Consider the following 16,041-nt stretch of genomic DNA (forward strand, 5'->3'; position numbering starts at 1 on the left):
AGCGGCAACCAAAAGAAAGAAAACACTGTGGCCTAAGAGCGTTTCCATGAAAGTGGTAAACAGCAGGGTAAAAACGCCCTCAACGCTCCACTCCACCCCTGTCCACGCAAATGCTCTCACCATAGGGCAAGACAGCGGGGGGCGAGAACAAAAGCCACAAAATACCAGTAAGCTTTTTGCCCCCCATCCAAGTCTCTTTCCCTAAAGAAACACCGATACTACGTTATACAATGGCTTCCATCCCGTTGCCGTGAAATTTGAAATACGTCAATTTTTGCCGGCGAGGCTTGGGTCTAAGTTCATTTGAGATCTCTTGTCGATCTGTACATAGGTATTTTTGTAATAAGGCCGAAGGATCTAGGATCCGAGACGTAGATAGCACGCAGTAGTGTGTCTCGGCCTTCGCCTTGTGGGTACTTGTACACCGGAGACAGGTACAGCCACTCGCTCTAGAATGATCTATTCAAGTGTCATTTCCGTTGTCATGCGAAGGTGCAGAGATTGATATCTCAATGCTTGATCCACCGCCATTCCCTGGGATGTGTCTGATATTGGAACAGTCGAGGCCTGAGCATTTTCTCGCTGTCCAGGATGATAATCTATTCCCTGTCTATGGTTTAGGTGTTTCTTGTCAGCAGGGACTTGCACCGGGTCGATGGTATGTGCATGGAAGTCTATATATGAGTCAGTTTGTTGACTGAAGTCACAGGGTGGAGGGTCCAGACTGACTCCTACTGTAAGCAAAAACATGCCCGAAGAGCCTAGATTTGACGTCTATCTATGCAGAGCGACTAGTTTGACAAGGTTGAGTTGTTGGGCGAGCAAGAGGTACGACTGACATCTTGCACATGAGCATATACCGTGCGTGGTTGCAGTTGGGATCGACCCCATACCTAACATCATCCTCACGGCCGTGTTCAAAAATAACCTAAAAGACCCAGGCACTAGATAATGGATTCACCGTGCCTACTGGTGGAAGTCCCAGGAACAATACACGTGGTATGTGTTCCATGGGAGGAACAAATGATCCGTGGTTGGCATGAAGCAAATATAGAATTAAACCTTCTATGAACAAGCACCGATTCTACCTAGGAACAAAGAAAGGCCACAGAAACCAATCCCATGTAGAGTTGGAAGGAAATGTCTCTAACCCATTGCTTTTGTATCTGACGAATGCAAGTATATGACATGAAAGATGTCTTTTTGGTAATCATCATTATCAATCAGATCATACAGTACAAAGGATAAGAGGATCGGCCAAAAGGCAGGCCCGCCTGAGAAGAAGGAAACAATCCATCCAGAAAGTCGTAAAAGAAAACCGAGAAACGAATTTAAGTAGACCGCTTGGCGAACTCGACGCGGAGAATGAGGTGGCGGTAACCGACTAGAAAGAGAATGAAGTTTTAGTACTCTGAGGAAATTTCCAAAGCAGAAGCTGGAATAGTGTGAACACATACAGCCATCCACCTTCTCGCAAGCAAGCGCCGCATCGCCACGATCCGCATAGCTGATGAAAGCGAAACCCTTGGCTCTCTGGGTTTCCCGATCCCGAGCAAGGAAGACTCTGGTAACACGACCGAACCGTTCGAAGAGATCCCGCAATTCCTGTTCCTCTGCCAACTCGCTGACCTGTTTGAAGAAGAAAAAAAAATAGTCAGCACGGAACCGTAAAAAAAAAAAAAGACAAAAACCAATCGTAGTCCTTGCAACAAGACAGGAAGAGTAAAACATACGTTTGTAACTCTCAGAGTCGCCAAATCGTCCTTCTCGAAGCGACCACCCATCTTCTCGCCGCCGGCAGCACCACCCTTCCGCATGTGAGGAGGAACGTAGCTGGAGCCAGAGGCACCGAGACCACCCTTGTCCTCTTCCACATCGGCAGCACCAGCACCAGCGGTGCCCTCCTCGACGGGGGCCATGGTGTCCTTGAAGGGACAGCGAGCCGTGAAATGCTCTCCGGAACAAATACGACACTTGACCTTCTTGTCCTTGAGCTGGTCCTTCATGCTGCCCTTCTCGCCGCCGTCCTTCTCGGCCTCCTTGGCCTGTGCCTTCCAGTTAACGCTGGGACGGAAGACGATGTTCTCGCCGACGGAGGTGGTGTCGAAGGAGGGACCGGCGGCGTGGCCCTTCTCGTTTCCGAACTTTTCCCATTTGCGGCGTTCGGCGACCTGGGGGTTGACGTGTTCACGGACCACTGTGGTCTTAATCCGGCGGGTGACCTTCACTTTCTTGTTGTCATCGTTCAAGCGGTAGGAGATGACGGTCTTGGTGCCGTCTTTGTTCGCGATCACTTGTTGCGCGGGGAGCGCGGAGGGGTCATCGAATTCCTCATCGTCGGCCCAGTCGGCGCGGCTGCAAATGAAAAAGTTTTGTTAGACGGGAGTTTTTGAGGAATTTGATGGGGGTTGACTCACTTCCCAAGTTTAGACATGATGTGTGTAGTGGTGTTATTGACCTGCGGCTGAATTTCTGGATTTCTTTCAAAGGCGAATCCGTTGTGGATTTGATAATTTACTGTGGCGCTGTGGCTGGTGAGGTCACGTGGGGCCGTGATACCCCCGATTCTCTTTCTGCTGTCTACTGCCTCTTTTTCGGATGAATGAGAGCAAAATCAATTTGGATCTGATGCTATGTGGCAGGTCTGAGTATGCCAATACTTTTTGGAAGCCAAACAAATCCCTCCTCCTGGAACGCTGTTGCCCTAATATCAAATTTACATCAACCACCAGCCATACGAATTGCCTATCACAATTTCTCAGATTAAATGCAGTATGCTACGTATGTTAAGCAAATCTTCTTTCATGAAGCAATGTCCTATCTGCTCTTTTAACATGGCCCTATCTATATATAGACGCTAAAAACATGAGATGAGTAAGAGGCCTGTGGCACTGACGGCACGTCGATATAAACCATTATAATTCTTCCCTAAGAATGGCCATATCGGTAAGACTGACTGGAATTCGTCTTAACCTAACTTCTGTTGCTTTCAAGCTATAAAGACATCTATTCATTCACAATTACGAGGTCTAGATAAGAGAATGAAAGGTTCATAGCTCGCAATAATTTGCTTTCACTTCCAAGAATTTCATCCAAATTTGAATCAGCTAGTTGTGACAATGGCTTTTCCACCTTCTATCAGGCCATTTGCTATTTCCTAGATTCCTATGTAAGAGGACCTCAAATGTATGGGGCGTATCCCAGCCAAGCCACTGACACCAACTGTAATCCTGGGCGTTGATATGAAAGCTAGATTTGGAACGACGAAAAAAGTCCTCCAGCCATATTTTGGTGTCTTTATGCAGACAGAGATTAGAGCTAGTTCTACCAAAGGGCCCCAAGTGTGAGGAACCTGCTTTGGAGAGGTCGAAATTAAACCGATTTAGCACCTGGAGAGTCTTGGAGGTCTCATCAAACCAAAAAGTGGTTTTAATTCGAGTCTTCACCGATGGATAATTGTCAAAGGTACATTCATGGACAAAGTCGACAAAGATTTCCTCGCAGCCAATATTAGGATCAAGTTGCGTGTGTTGTTTTTGATAGTTCTGTTGAGCTCGATATGGAGAACCTGGATTTCGACATAGATATGATAATAGTTGATGTTTATAAAATGAAAAAGTAGAACAGGGGCAAATGTCGACCTGTCCCGCAAAGGGAGGGCGATGCCAAATTTGGTTACCTGAACGGCAAGCTTCATTTATGTGATTCAAGCTGAGCCATGACTGGATATTGCGCCACACAGAGCACCAATGGGGAATGGAGCACCAGGTGCAATATATCCAGCGTTTATTTTGAAGTCGAAGACGTAGGTCTGTTTTCTGTATTATTGATTCAAGTCTGGGTGCGGAAATCATGTGTTTCTGTTGTGTGTATATGGCATATATACCTTTACAACTGAGTGCGAAGCAAATTTGATCCGGGTGAATAAGCAATCGGAATATAGCTTCAACAATTTCCACAGGCACTTTCCGAAATTGGTTGGCCTTCAGTCGGGAGAAGTGATAGCTAGCGGGCATATAATCACGAAAAGCCGAAGGGCTAGGCATTATAATGAGTGTTTCAGTCGTGTGAAAGAAATAGCGCCAATATCCAGAAGAATACCGTCATCTTAGCCAGACTGCCCCAAGGGATTGTTTCATGACACGCGCTCGCGTCATAGACTTCACTATCCGGAACCTTTTTGATGAACAAGATAATTTAGTTCTTTTACATTTTCAGTTTCGCATCAGCAGCGGGACAATAAGATCATGCAGAATAGATACAACGACTCAGCGAGTTCAATAAGTGTGGGTTTAGACAAAGTAACAAGCTTATCATTTTAATATAGTATAGAAATGCTAGCTCTAAGTAGGAAGAAATATTGAAGGGTAAAATAAAGGGTAATAATAGATATGAAAAAAGTGAAATAGTCTAAGGAGGTGAAAATAAGTTAGTTTTAGACCGATTTAACTTAAAGTCAAATCGCCTCTAGATCATTTCGTTTCTAATACCCGAGTAGTGAAATGTGAGAGAGAGATAGACAGTAGGGATAATGCTTGCAACACTGAATATCTAAAAAGAAAGACAGATTGTTAACCAAGTGTCAAAAAACAGTATATTATGAAACCTCCAAGTTTAAAGCCCCTTTTCATCACTATAATGCGTATGCGTAGAAGAGAATAAAACCCAGCAATCAAAAACAAAGTCCACACATCTAGAATGCCTTCAAAGCCTCCTCCGTCCACTCCCACAATCTTGCTGCAAGCTTCCCATCCACGTCCAAAGCCACAGAATCCAAAGATCCCTCCATGAACTTCCCAACAGGCTCATAATACCCCCCATTAACAACCTCATTCTCCCCAAAATCCACAGTAGCAGCCCAAACCTGATTCAACGCTCCCTCCTCGGGCTTCACAAACCTCCACCAAGAAGTAGCATACACAACAGCGCGGTTTTTCCAACTCAACGAATCAACCAACCCAGTATTCACAATCCCAGGATGAACAGCCAAAACCCTAACCCCCTCCACCCTCTTCACAAGCTCACGCGCATAAAGCATATTGGCAAGTTTACTCTGCGCATAGCGCTGCCACGGCCCAAGAAAACACATATCCTGCCCCGACGCCAACGTGTCAAACCTGATTCCGCCGCGCGGGTGGAGAGCCCAGCCCTGCGAGGTGAGGATGACGATGCGCGGATCATCAGACGAGGCCTGCAGTGTTGGAAGGAGTTTCTTAATGAGCAGCGCGTGGCCGAGGTGGTTTGTTCCGAATTGGATTTCGTAGCCGTCGCTTGTCTGGCCTGGCGGTACGGCCATTATGCCTGCGTTGCACATTAAGATGTCTAGCCTCCAGGGTGGGGAGTGGGATGTGAAGGATTCGATGGTTTGGTTTATTGAGGGGAGGGAGGTGAGGTCGCATTTTATGAATGTTGTTTGGACAGATGGGTTGATCTGTTGGATGCTGGTTATTGTTTGTTGGGCGCTGGCCTCGTTGCGGCCGCTTATGTAGATGTGAGATGGGTTGTGTTTTGCCAGGTGGATTGCTGAAGTTGCGCCTAGGCCGTTTGTTCCTGGGCTTGGGTTAGGGTTGAGTTTGAGAGGTCTGGGTATGAAAGTGGTCTTTACCTCCTGTTATGAAGATTGATTTGCCTGTTAGGTCGGGGATATCCTTCTCTGGGTTGTAGTTGAATGGCATGTTTGCGGTATCAATTAGGGCTTAGTGGCGATAGTGTCTCCGGATCTAGATTGGTCAAGTAAAGTTGGTGCAACAAGTTTTGATCAAGGCTTGAGCTGAATCACAGTGTTTGGAGCAAATTTCACGCGGAGCTCTCGCCTATTTTATAGCCAAAGACTAGTTATCTCGAACTCGGAGTCTGATGGAATCCGCGTGGGAGGCAAGGCATGTCCCCATAGTCTCTTATTGGCCAATCAGAGCCCGTATTTTCCGAGCCATCCAACGACGCGCCTTAGCCTCGATCCAATGCGCCAAGCCGGCCCAGCATCGTCCCGAAACTTAGCCTCTGGTTCCTGCGATGAATTCCCCCGAGCCCGAAATCTCCTAACACATCTTCAGTATGGTTCAAAGTGATGACATCACGGAGAAAAGTACGCTGATTTGATTACAGATTATAGACACTGACAAGTTACGTGCACATCGGATTCAGCTCAAAAATAAAGTTATAATGCAAATGTTTTCTTGCTATGCAACTATCGGATATGCATCAAAAGCATACTGGCAACAAAGTGCCTTGTAATCAACAATCTAACCCCAGCCAACCCATTATGTACACTGTATAAACCAAATTTAACGACCAAAGCGACGAAGCTCAATTGGACGCAGACCGCAATATGTCGCGAAAGCAAAAGCAAAGCCAAGCTCGAAACCAACGTCACCACCGCCAGCGTGGCGAGCGACAGGGCCCTCCCACCATGTTTGGCTCATACCTACGACCACACCTGCGACACCGCAGCAGAATGCGACAGAGGCAGCGATGCCGAGAGGCAGCTTCTCAGCCTTGTCGTAGTCTTCAGGGCGGTAACCGGCAAATCCACGTCGGAAGATGAAGTGATCCGCGATGGCAATGGCGGAGTAAATGGCCAACCAGTAGGCGATCAGGTTCATGAAGTTTTCAAGGACGGTCTGGAAATGGGAGTATCCAGGGATGGCGATGGCAAGGGAGACACACGAGGCCAGGAAAGTCCAGATGAATCGGGGCACGCGTTGGGTGTACTTGTGCAGGACTTGGAGGGTCAAAGAAACCGAGTAGATGTTCGGGCAGTTGTTGGCGATGATGGACAGAGCCAGGATGACCAGACAGAACTTGCCAAAGCCGCCGAGTGGGGAAAGGACAGCATCGATGAGACCGCCGTTGAGCGAAGCTGCATAACCGGTGGCATACTTGTTATCTCCCCCATTGATGGTGGTGGCAGTCATCACGGCAATACCCAGGAACTGAGTGAAGATCAGAGGAATGATCAGGCCGAGCCATGCAGAGAAGAAGACCAGACGACGGCTCTGGGACTTGGGCTGGTACACAGTATAGTCGGCGGCGTAACTGGTCCAGCCAGTTGCGAAGCCGTAGACCGTAGATCCAAAGGAAAGACAGGAGCCCATTTCAGAAACACCGACTCCCATAGGGATGTTGTAGAAGTCACCTGAGTGAGCAAAGCAACCCAGCACAAAGAAGAACACAATACAGGTCGGGATCCAGCTCCAGTATTCATAGACGTGAACGATCTTGTATCCAGCAAATGTGATGAATAGTGTGACGAAGGTGATGATCAAAATACCGGCCCATCCAGGCACCGTGCCATTGACAGCGTTGAGAAGCTGAGCACCGACGATGGCGTTGGACGCGGACCATCCAACACAGGCAATAACGTTGAGGATGGCAACTTTAAGAAAACTGTCAGCAGTGCTCCCCAATACCAACTCCTGCCATATCCAACAGGCAACTTACTGAATTTCACAGCCCACCATCCAAACCAAAATCTCGAAAGCACCATCTGGCGCAATCCAAAGACCGGACCGAAGCACGAAAAGAAGCACACGGTCATAACACCAAGGAGGTTGAAGAAGAGGCACACCAAGATGGCATCCACGAAGCCGAGTGCGAAGATAGACTGTCCAAGTACACCGATCGCAAACGAGCTGACAACCATGTTTGCGGCGAACCACTATGTTTGGTCAGTGGGACGGGGCCTTTAGGCCATGGCAATCATGCCAGGTAATTGCAGAAACACACCATGCTGCCGATATTCAGATAGGAGGTATCATTCCGTTCGCTGTCTGGCACTCGTTCCACTCCACGCTGCTCAATGTTGAACTTTCCAGCGAACCGTTGAATCTTGGCGTAGAGCGAGTCACCGTATTCGAAGCTTTCGCCGGGCACGGCGCCGTCGCTGGCATTGTCGAACATGTCATTGCCGCTGTTGACCTCGGAAGCATTGTTCACCTGAGGAGCCTTCTCGAGGTCCTCGTCGGAGCTGCGAAAGGCTTTTGCGAGTTTGGGAAGCATGATGGAGTGTGTTTCCTCACCAGTGAAGGAGAAGAAAATGGGAGAGGTAGACAAGGGGAGGGATGAGTTGTAGATCGAAGAGCTGGTAGGCTCAGCGAGACCCGAAATCAGAATGGAGGATAGACAGGAAAGAAGAGTCACATCTTTTTCTTCTCTTTTTTGTCTCCACCGCGAGGGACAGGCCGTACATATAGTGTCGCGAGAATTCTGTTGCGCGTTGGGCTCCACAGTGGCAAAGATAGCCCTGTCGCGTGGGCAAAGATCCCATAAATTCCAGAACACAAGCAAATGACAAGCCTCGGAGCCGCTCTACCGGACTCTGTCGACCAATGAAAATTCCGCCCGTGGCTCTAGCTTATCAGCAACCCGAGGGTTTTGGCGTTCGCTTGCTTCACACTTGCTTTACGCTTGCCGCAGATTGGCCGAAGTGGAGTGGTTTCACTGCAGTCGGACCCCGTCGGAACGATGATAAGAACTGTGCCTGCTATCGATGACTGTAAAGCTTCACAGCCAGTGTATCTCTCCGCTCATCTCCCCGGCTTTGCTAACTGTTCTGGTTCTGGTCCGGCTTATCAGTGCCAGGCCTTGGCTGAACGATCACCGCCTGCCATTGGCGTAGACGCGTAGATTTCGTCTGGGTTGTCTGAACTCATCCGCAATCAGCATCAGGCCAAGCTGCTCTGCTGCATGTCAGACGGTAGACGCCGAAATACATGAAGCTTGACGGTCATGGCAAGGCTTGTATTGCCTTGGCAAGAGCCGTCGCGACAGCCCATCGAGGCCCCGTCCTCAGGAGTCCGCGGTCGCTGACCCCAGATGGGACAAGAGAGACCTTGTTCAGGATCATACACATCCATTTCGAACAGAGGGCATCCCTCCCTGCTCCCTGGAACTTGGGGAGGACCGTGAGTAGCAGAGAGGAAGAGAGTCCGAGTGCCTGTGTTCTCGATGAAGCAGGTTCAGCCGCGTGTCTGATAACTGCGATCTCGTTACATGAACATTGTACGTCAACCTGGGAAGTGAGCAACAGGGTTATCCCACAGGCACAAGACGGAGATCCCCGTATTGGACGTTATTGGTAGATCGACAACCCCAGACCCGCAGACGTTGAAGTTGATGGCCCTCGACTTGGATATCTACTGTATACAGGACGGTCTCAGCAAAATCCCCCAGGCATCTATTGGTTGTGCTTCGTATCCCCCCTATCCAGCTCCATCATCGCCCCTGTCAGGCATCCTCGAATGACGTCTAATCTTACATTTCCGACCCCCTCCACTCGTGTCGATCAATGATTCGGTATCCTCCGAGAGGTCGGAGTCTTGCTATCTCTGGGCTAAGTTCAAGATCTTGCAGAGGTTCGATCTCTCGGACATGTTCGGTCTCAGATCAATGGAGAGCACGCTTAGATTCCCCCCCCCCTTCCCACTTTAGGGCATCTTAGACTATTGCCCTGCATTGAAATCCACGTGGCAGGGAGCCCGGGGCGACATTGGAGATTTGTTGATCCCCTGACATGTCGTTTCCATCCACACCCAGTGAACCGAGGATATGCTACCTTATGTCTCATTACATGTTGACTTCAGGCAAGATACTGAAAAGAACGCCACCGTCCAGAACTGGCTTCCTCAAACAGCGATCTCAGCGCAATTCAGACAACAATACTCTCTTCTTGGATGTATTCTCGCACCCTACCCCATCCCCATGCGCCTTCCTCGTATTCATCTGGCGGCCTTCCGAAATGACTCCCTGATACTTTCCCCCAGCCGATAACATGGAGGGATGACGAAAAGACACCAACGCCCCCTGAGGCAACATACATGGAATTAGGGCTATAGTGACTCGATGAGACACCGCTCATGGCTATACGAGTCTACCACCTCAGTCAAAAGAGTCACCCCGAAATGGTCTTGGCAGCTGGAACTCGGCCCAAACTAGACCGAGGGAGACAGAAGAAGCTTCAAGCCCATATCCAAGCCTGTCTTGTGACTGAACACCCTGGACTCAGTTATCCCACCAATTATGCAGTAACCCGGGTCGGAGAGAACCCCGACTGTCCCAGTAGGGGTATGATTCTCATATAGACTGGAACAACTGACAACAAAGCCAGGTATCTTCCCCGCTTCCCCTCCTTTTGAAGAGAGAGCTATGTATCCAAATAAATAGGAAGACATGGCGTTCATGTGCCGGAAAGCTAGTTGTATTCACCACCACGTTGATAGGGGTACACATTGACCCAACATCCTTCATCGAACACCCCAATACAAACCTCCAACCCACCTGCCCACTATGGGAGACATGGTATCACCCAAGAAACGGTATGCCCTAGTAGGCACAGGAGGAAGAGCAGGACTCTTCTACACGACCATCGCAAAAGACTACAGCAAGACAAGTGTTCTAGTAGCTCTATGCGATACCAACCAGACCCGTCTGAACTACGCGAAATCCAAAATCGAAGCCCTAGGCCACTCGCCAATCCCAACCTACCCAGCCGCCGACTTCGACAAAATGATCGCCGAGACAAAGCCCGACGAAGTCATCGTCACAACAATCGACCGAACCCACCATACCTACATCGTCCGCGCCTTGGAACTGGGCTGCAACGTTATCACCGAAAAGCCAATGACAATCGACGTGCCCCAATGCAAAGAAATCCTCTCGGCCGTCGAGCGCACCAACCAGCGCGTCCGAGTGACCTTCAACTACCGCTACGCACCGCACAACACCAAGATCTTCGAGATCATCCGCTCCGGCGCAATCGGGACTGTGACAAGTATCCATTTCGAGTGGATGCTGAACACGTCGCACGGCGCGGACTATTTCCGGCGCTGGCATCGGGATGCGCGGAATAGTGGCGGCTTGCTGGTTCACAAGTCGACGCACCACTTCGATTTGATCAACTTTTGGTTGCAGTCCAGACCGAAGACGGTCTATGCTCAAGGAGACTTGAAGTTCTATGGCAAAAAGAATGCCGAGGAGCGGGGTGTCACGCAGTTTTATTCCAGGGCTCGTGATAGTGACGTTGCGAAGGACGATCCGTTCGCTCTTCATCTCGCTGATAATCAGCAGCTCAAGGCGCTTTACCTGGATGCTGAGCATGAAGACGGTTACTTCCGTGATCAGAGTGTTTTTGGTGATGGGATTAGTATTGAAGATACCATGAACGTCCTTGTTCGGTATGAGAATGATGCCGTCTTGACCTACTCGCTCACGGCATATGCGCCATGGGAAGGGTTCCGTGTTAGTTTCAATGGAACCGGGGGGAGATTAGAGGCGGAAATTGTTGAGAGCAGCTATGTGAATTCTGGTGGTGATCAAGCCAAGGAAGCTGCCGCTGAAAGTATCAAGCTGCTGTTGCGGCCGTTGTTCCAGGAGCCGCGGGAGGTTGAAATTGTGCAGGGTGCTGGTAGTCATGGCGGTGGTGACAATGTGTTGCTGCGTGATCTGTTCGGGGATGTTGAGCCTGACGAGTATATGCGGGCTGCCAGTCATATTGATGGGGCTGCCTCTATATTGACTGGTGTTGCTGCTAATCGGTCTATTCGAACCGGGCAAGTTGTAACTGTTAGTGATATTCTTAGCCTGCCTTGAGATGACTTGATATCTCCGGATAGATAGAAGATTAGATATTATTCTAGATAGAAATTGAAATTGAACATGATTCCACACCAGAGCGTCCGAGTTCATGAACCTCACTTGCATAGGGGAAACTATCACACCTGACTCTTCCAACTTTTGACAGTTTCCCCCACACTCCCCGCAAAACAGAGGCTGATCGATTCCGGATAAATCGGGCTAAAGCAACGCGAGAAAACACGGGGAAAGTCAAGAAATGCGGGGAAACGCCAAGAACAGCGAACTGGGACATCAGGTTCGTCTCTGATATACAGCGCAAGGGATGAGAGGATACCCTCATCGCGTAAAAAAGAACATTGAACATTCCGAGCTCACCTGGTCTGACAAGGACCAGACTATGCAGGCTCTATACAGCATTCCACGGCATGAAAAGCCCAAACAGTCTTCGAGATATGCGTGTCTAACCATCCCATCGAGCCTAGCTCATTCTTGAACCACCGATGATAGGTGCAAAAACTGCATTAAAGGCTGATCTTGTGCCGCTACGCCTCCAGCTTGGCATCGGTGGTGCACCGATCTACCAACTGATGTCCTCATGTTCTCTATTCAATGGTCCAGTAGCAAGGGAGAGGAGCCAAGTTCAAAGAGAAGCGAGAGATACAGAGAAGCCGAGGTTTCTCCAGGGCTTTATCATTCAAATAGCTTGTATTTCCCATTGTCTATACCTCGCTTTGCAATCCGCCCAAAATGGCTACCTCCACTCAGGACGAGATTTCCCCAGTCCAGAATCAGGAACCAAGCAATCATCCAACAAAGACCACACGCTCAAAAGCCGTTGAATTTCTGGAAAGACATGCTAACGAAGAAACTTCTTTTACGTATGAAGAGGAGAAGGCTGTTCTTCGTCGCATCGATAAGCGTGTCCTGCTTCTCCTCTTGTGGGCTTATTTCTTTCAACAACTGGACAAAAGTACTCTAGGGTATGGAACATCTCTCTGAATGCGTTTGTGTTATCAGTCACTTACCGTCATATCTCAATGATTAGTTATGTCTCCATCTTCGGCATCTCAGAAGATGCACACCTAGTCGGCAAACAATACTCCTGGCTGGGATCAATCCTCTACCTCGCCCAACTAGTAATGCAACCACTAGTAGCCCTAATCCTTGTCAAATTGCCAAGCGGCAAAGTCCTCGCCAGCGCCATCTTCTGCTGGGGCTCAGCCCTGACAATAATGGCAGCCTGTACAAATTTCCCATCTCTCCTGGGCCTGCGATTTGTCCTTGGGTCATTTGAATCCTTCATTGCCCCATGTTGTGTGGCCATAACCCAGATGTGGTGGCGACGAAGCGAACAAACACTGCGTACGAGTTACTGGAGCGCCATGAACGGCGTCACCGCAGTCATCGGCAGTCTGGTCACATACGGCCTTGGACACGTGCACAGCCATACCCTCTACCGGTATCAGACTATCTTCATGTTCTGCGGACTGGTGACGGTCGTTTACTCATTCCTTGTTTTCTGGCTCATGCCCGACTCGCCCATGGAAGCTAAGTGTTTGAGTGACCGCGAGAGAGTTATTGCCACGGAACGCTTGCGCGCAAACCAGATGGGCATTTCAACCCAGGTATGGCGCTGGGATCATGTCACAGAGGTGGCGCTTGACCTGAAGACGTGGATCTGGTTTATTGCTACAATTTCTATCTCGATTGCAAGTGGTGGTATCTCAACTTTTGGCTCGCTTATTGTCAAATCTTTTGGGTTTACGAGCTTCCAGAGCATTTTGTTCAATATTCCTTTCGGCGTGATTCAGGTTCTTGCTATCCTGATCACTGGATGGTTGGCCACCTTGACTCAACGCAAAGGCCTCGTAATCGCCGGTGTCAGTGTGTTGCCTGCTATCGGGACGATCCTGATGCTTACAGTTCCTCGGAAACAAAAAGGTGTTCTCCTCTTTGGTTACTATCTAGTGAGTCCTTACAAACCCCGTCAACCTTGGAAGTATGAACTTCGGTCACTAATCGGGGCACGTCAGGTTTCAACCTTGGCAGCTATTACTCCGTTGCTATATGCATGGTCAGCACAGAACACCGCCGGTGAAACCAAGAAGAAATGCACCTCCGGTATGGTGTTTATCGCCATGTGTGCTGGCAATGTCATCGGGCCGCTCCTTTACTCTACGGAGGATGCCCCGTTATACAGAACCGGTCTGATCGCCAATCTCGCCATGTTCGTGACAGTTGGTGCGGTCTGTGGGTATGTATTCTCATCATGTCCAGATTCAACCCATTCTCGTATTAATACCTGTCAATAGATTTACGCCCTTCTACCTGATGATCTTGAACAAGAAACATGAAAAGCGCCGTCTGGAACTTGGAAAGAGTGGCCTAGTAGCTGACATGTCTATGCTTGGTAAGGATCAGTTGAAAAACAGCAAGGCGATTGAAGTGGAAGACATTCGGGATCAGAAAGTCTCTGTGGAGGAGGATAATGGTCTTCATGATATGACGGATCTGAAGAATGAGGACTTTGTTTACGTTTACTGAGAGATGATTGTATAGGTAGGAACTTCATATTTTAGTCAATTTATACCGTTTTTGTGTTTCATACAGCGTTGAAATTGAGCGACAGGATTTATCGTTGCGTATATAGCACCGAGAATTAAGACTTGGGCTGGTCTAGAAACTAAAGAAAGTCTCAAAGCCAGTGTGCAATCCCATCCATCATTTGACGTCTAATAATGTTTCGATATCTTTTCATAACGAGGATCTTTGGTGATAAGAATTTGGATTGTCTTCACTTGCTACAGATAATAATACACTTTGACTTCAGAATGGCGGTTAAAGAATACTTCGAATGTACCCTGTCCCTTCTCATGAATGTCGGACTCTCTTCCTTCCTCTTTCCTCTTCCGAGGATGGCGAGAGGGTCTCATGTTCAGACGACGTCCAGTCTGGCTCGCCCGGCATCGTCCAGATCGGGTCTTCTTCAATTCTAGCGCGAACCACATCGGACGGTGTGCCCTGATCTATCTCCGGTTCCTCCTCATTTTCTTCATTTGATTCCTGCGGCTGTCCGTCTTCGGATTCAGATAAGGAAGAATTACTATCATCGTCCATTGGGAATTCAGCTGCACCACTTAGAGCCAAAACCCGAGTCAAAAACCATTGCAACTCCACAAGTTCCATGGAAGGCAATGGATTTTCTTCTGGATTCTTGGTAGTGATGGTGATAATGTCTCTCGAGCGAATCTCCATGTTTGTTTCATAGTTCCACAATCTTGAGCGACTCTGAGCACCGTAGAGAACTGATGGAAAGACCGGAGGATCTATCAATTTAAGTCGTGGCTTGCAGACTACCGGAAGCCAGAAGAATTGCAGCGTCATTGTCATTCTGTCTTCAGATATTGCGATGGGCTTCAAGGCGAATCGAGCCATCCGCCACAGTGCGTGCGCATTGGAAGAAAGGGTTATCATGCTTTCACAGGGCGTACAAAAAGAACTCTGGTGATCGACAGCGTCCTGCCACCCCGAGACCCTTTCGTGGTTCCAGAAAATACCGATCCATCTCCAGCAGTAAGTGTAGAACTCAAATTGACTCCCGACTTCGGGTTCGTCTTCGTGGCTATTTCCAGGGGCCTTTCCTTCTCCCAGAGATCCTGCATAGATGCATGCAAGCTCAATTGGCTCGCTGCATTTTGTCAGGATACACTGCTCTCCGTCTCTGTCAAGACACTGGCCATGGTCAATAGGTTGGAAAGTTTCAACAGTTATTTGATCAAGAAGAGGCTTACATTGTATTCGATAGTTCTCTTGAGGATGACTTCAGCTGGTAGACCACCCACATGAGGAGCTCTTCGCTCCGCTGGCCCACAAGCAATGTAATTGGTTCGGGTAAGTCCATGGGGAGTAGGCGGCTCAGGGCAAGAAAGACGCCATCCCGGAGGTTTCCACCAACCCAGCTTGAACAGTTCATCTTCGGTTTTTCCTTTGTTCCAAGGGCAAGGAGCTGTTGCCCCTGTAGAGTATAAGTAAGCCAATTTACCTCGCAGCTAGTGTGGCAGTACTCACAATCTTGGATACGATCTCGAAGTAGTATTCCTTTGTATGTACTCAAGATCTCTTGGACCTCAAAAAGGCTTGATGATGCTGCGTTGATCAACCCCTCAAGTTGCGAGAGATCTGCAAGCCACAGGAGCGCGTAAGTAGTTGACCGAACATGGTCTTTCTCTGTGACCCATGCGAGTCGTCGGATCAACGCCCGTCTGACCGGATCGTTGGCCTCTGGTATAGCCTCAGTGACTAAGAAATCGGACATGATTATCGCATCAACAGAGGATAAGCTGGTGAGAAATAAACAGAAAGCACCGCAGCAGAGGAGGAACGAATCTACTTCGGTTTAAGGTTCGGGCACCTTCCCCATTCAAGCTAGACTGGTTGGAAAGCCTCATCTCATATATTCATGGCTGGTCA

The 16,041-nt window shown here is 48.8% G+C and overlaps 6 protein-coding genes across 6 annotated transcripts; 2 read left to right on the forward strand and 4 right to left on the reverse strand.

Annotated features, from left to right (window-relative positions):
* Positions 1 to 1,331: 1,331 nt before the first annotated feature.
* tif35 (translation initiation factor eIF3 core subunit g) lies at positions 1,332 to 2,434 on the reverse strand (the record flags this gene model as incomplete). Its single annotated transcript, XM_057131672.1, has 4 exons — positions 1,332 to 1,384; positions 1,458 to 1,629; positions 1,734 to 2,355; positions 2,418 to 2,434. The coding sequence occupies 4 exons, from the start codon at positions 2,432 to 2,434 to the stop codon at positions 1,332 to 1,334; spliced, it is 864 nt and encodes a 287-aa protein (XP_056979660.1).
* Positions 2,435 to 4,693: 2,259 nt separating this feature from the next.
* Positions 4,694 to 5,675, reverse strand: N7511_009296 (oxidoreductase, short-chain dehydrogenase/reductase family; the record flags this gene model as incomplete). The annotated part of the gene is made up of 2 exons (XM_057131673.1): positions 4,694 to 5,550; positions 5,606 to 5,675. 2 exons carry the CDS (start codon positions 5,673 to 5,675, stop codon positions 4,694 to 4,696), a joined length of 927 nt encoding a protein of 308 aa, XP_056979661.1.
* A 609-nt stretch (positions 5,676 to 6,284) lies between these two features.
* Positions 6,285 to 7,998, reverse strand: N7511_009297 (cytosine permease; the record flags this gene model as incomplete). Its single annotated transcript, XM_057131674.1, has 3 exons — positions 6,285 to 7,375; positions 7,441 to 7,657; positions 7,726 to 7,998. The coding sequence occupies 3 exons, from the start codon at positions 7,996 to 7,998 to the stop codon at positions 6,285 to 6,287; spliced, it is 1,581 nt and encodes a 526-aa protein (XP_056979662.1).
* A 2,286-nt stretch (positions 7,999 to 10,284) lies between these two features.
* On the forward strand, positions 10,285 to 11,586 carry N7511_009298 (Gfo/Idh/MocA family protein; the record flags this gene model as incomplete). The annotated part of the gene is made up of 1 exon (XM_057131675.1): positions 10,285 to 11,586. One exon carries the CDS (start codon positions 10,285 to 10,287, stop codon positions 11,584 to 11,586), a length of 1,302 nt encoding a protein of 433 aa, XP_056979663.1.
* A 732-nt stretch (positions 11,587 to 12,318) lies between these two features.
* Positions 12,319 to 14,115, forward strand: N7511_009299 (uncharacterized protein; the record flags this gene model as incomplete). Its single annotated transcript, XM_057131676.1, has 4 exons — positions 12,319 to 12,551; positions 12,617 to 13,538; positions 13,605 to 13,825; positions 13,884 to 14,115. 4 exons carry the CDS (start codon positions 12,319 to 12,321, stop codon positions 14,113 to 14,115), a joined length of 1,608 nt encoding a protein of 535 aa, XP_056979664.1.
* A 327-nt stretch (positions 14,116 to 14,442) lies between these two features.
* On the reverse strand, positions 14,443 to 15,886 carry N7511_009300 (uncharacterized protein; the record flags this gene model as incomplete). Its single annotated transcript, XM_057131677.1, has 3 exons — positions 14,443 to 15,303; positions 15,363 to 15,586; positions 15,640 to 15,886. The coding sequence occupies 3 exons, from the start codon at positions 15,884 to 15,886 to the stop codon at positions 14,443 to 14,445; spliced, it is 1,332 nt and encodes a 443-aa protein (XP_056979665.1).
* Positions 15,887 to 16,041: the final 155 nt, after the last annotated feature.

This window comes from Penicillium nucicola (assembly GCF_028828085.1).
Source record: "Penicillium nucicola strain IBT 29836 chromosome Unknown utg000010l, whole genome shotgun sequence".
Classification (NCBI taxonomy): Eukaryota; Fungi; Ascomycota; class Eurotiomycetes; order Eurotiales; family Aspergillaceae; genus Penicillium; species Penicillium nucicola.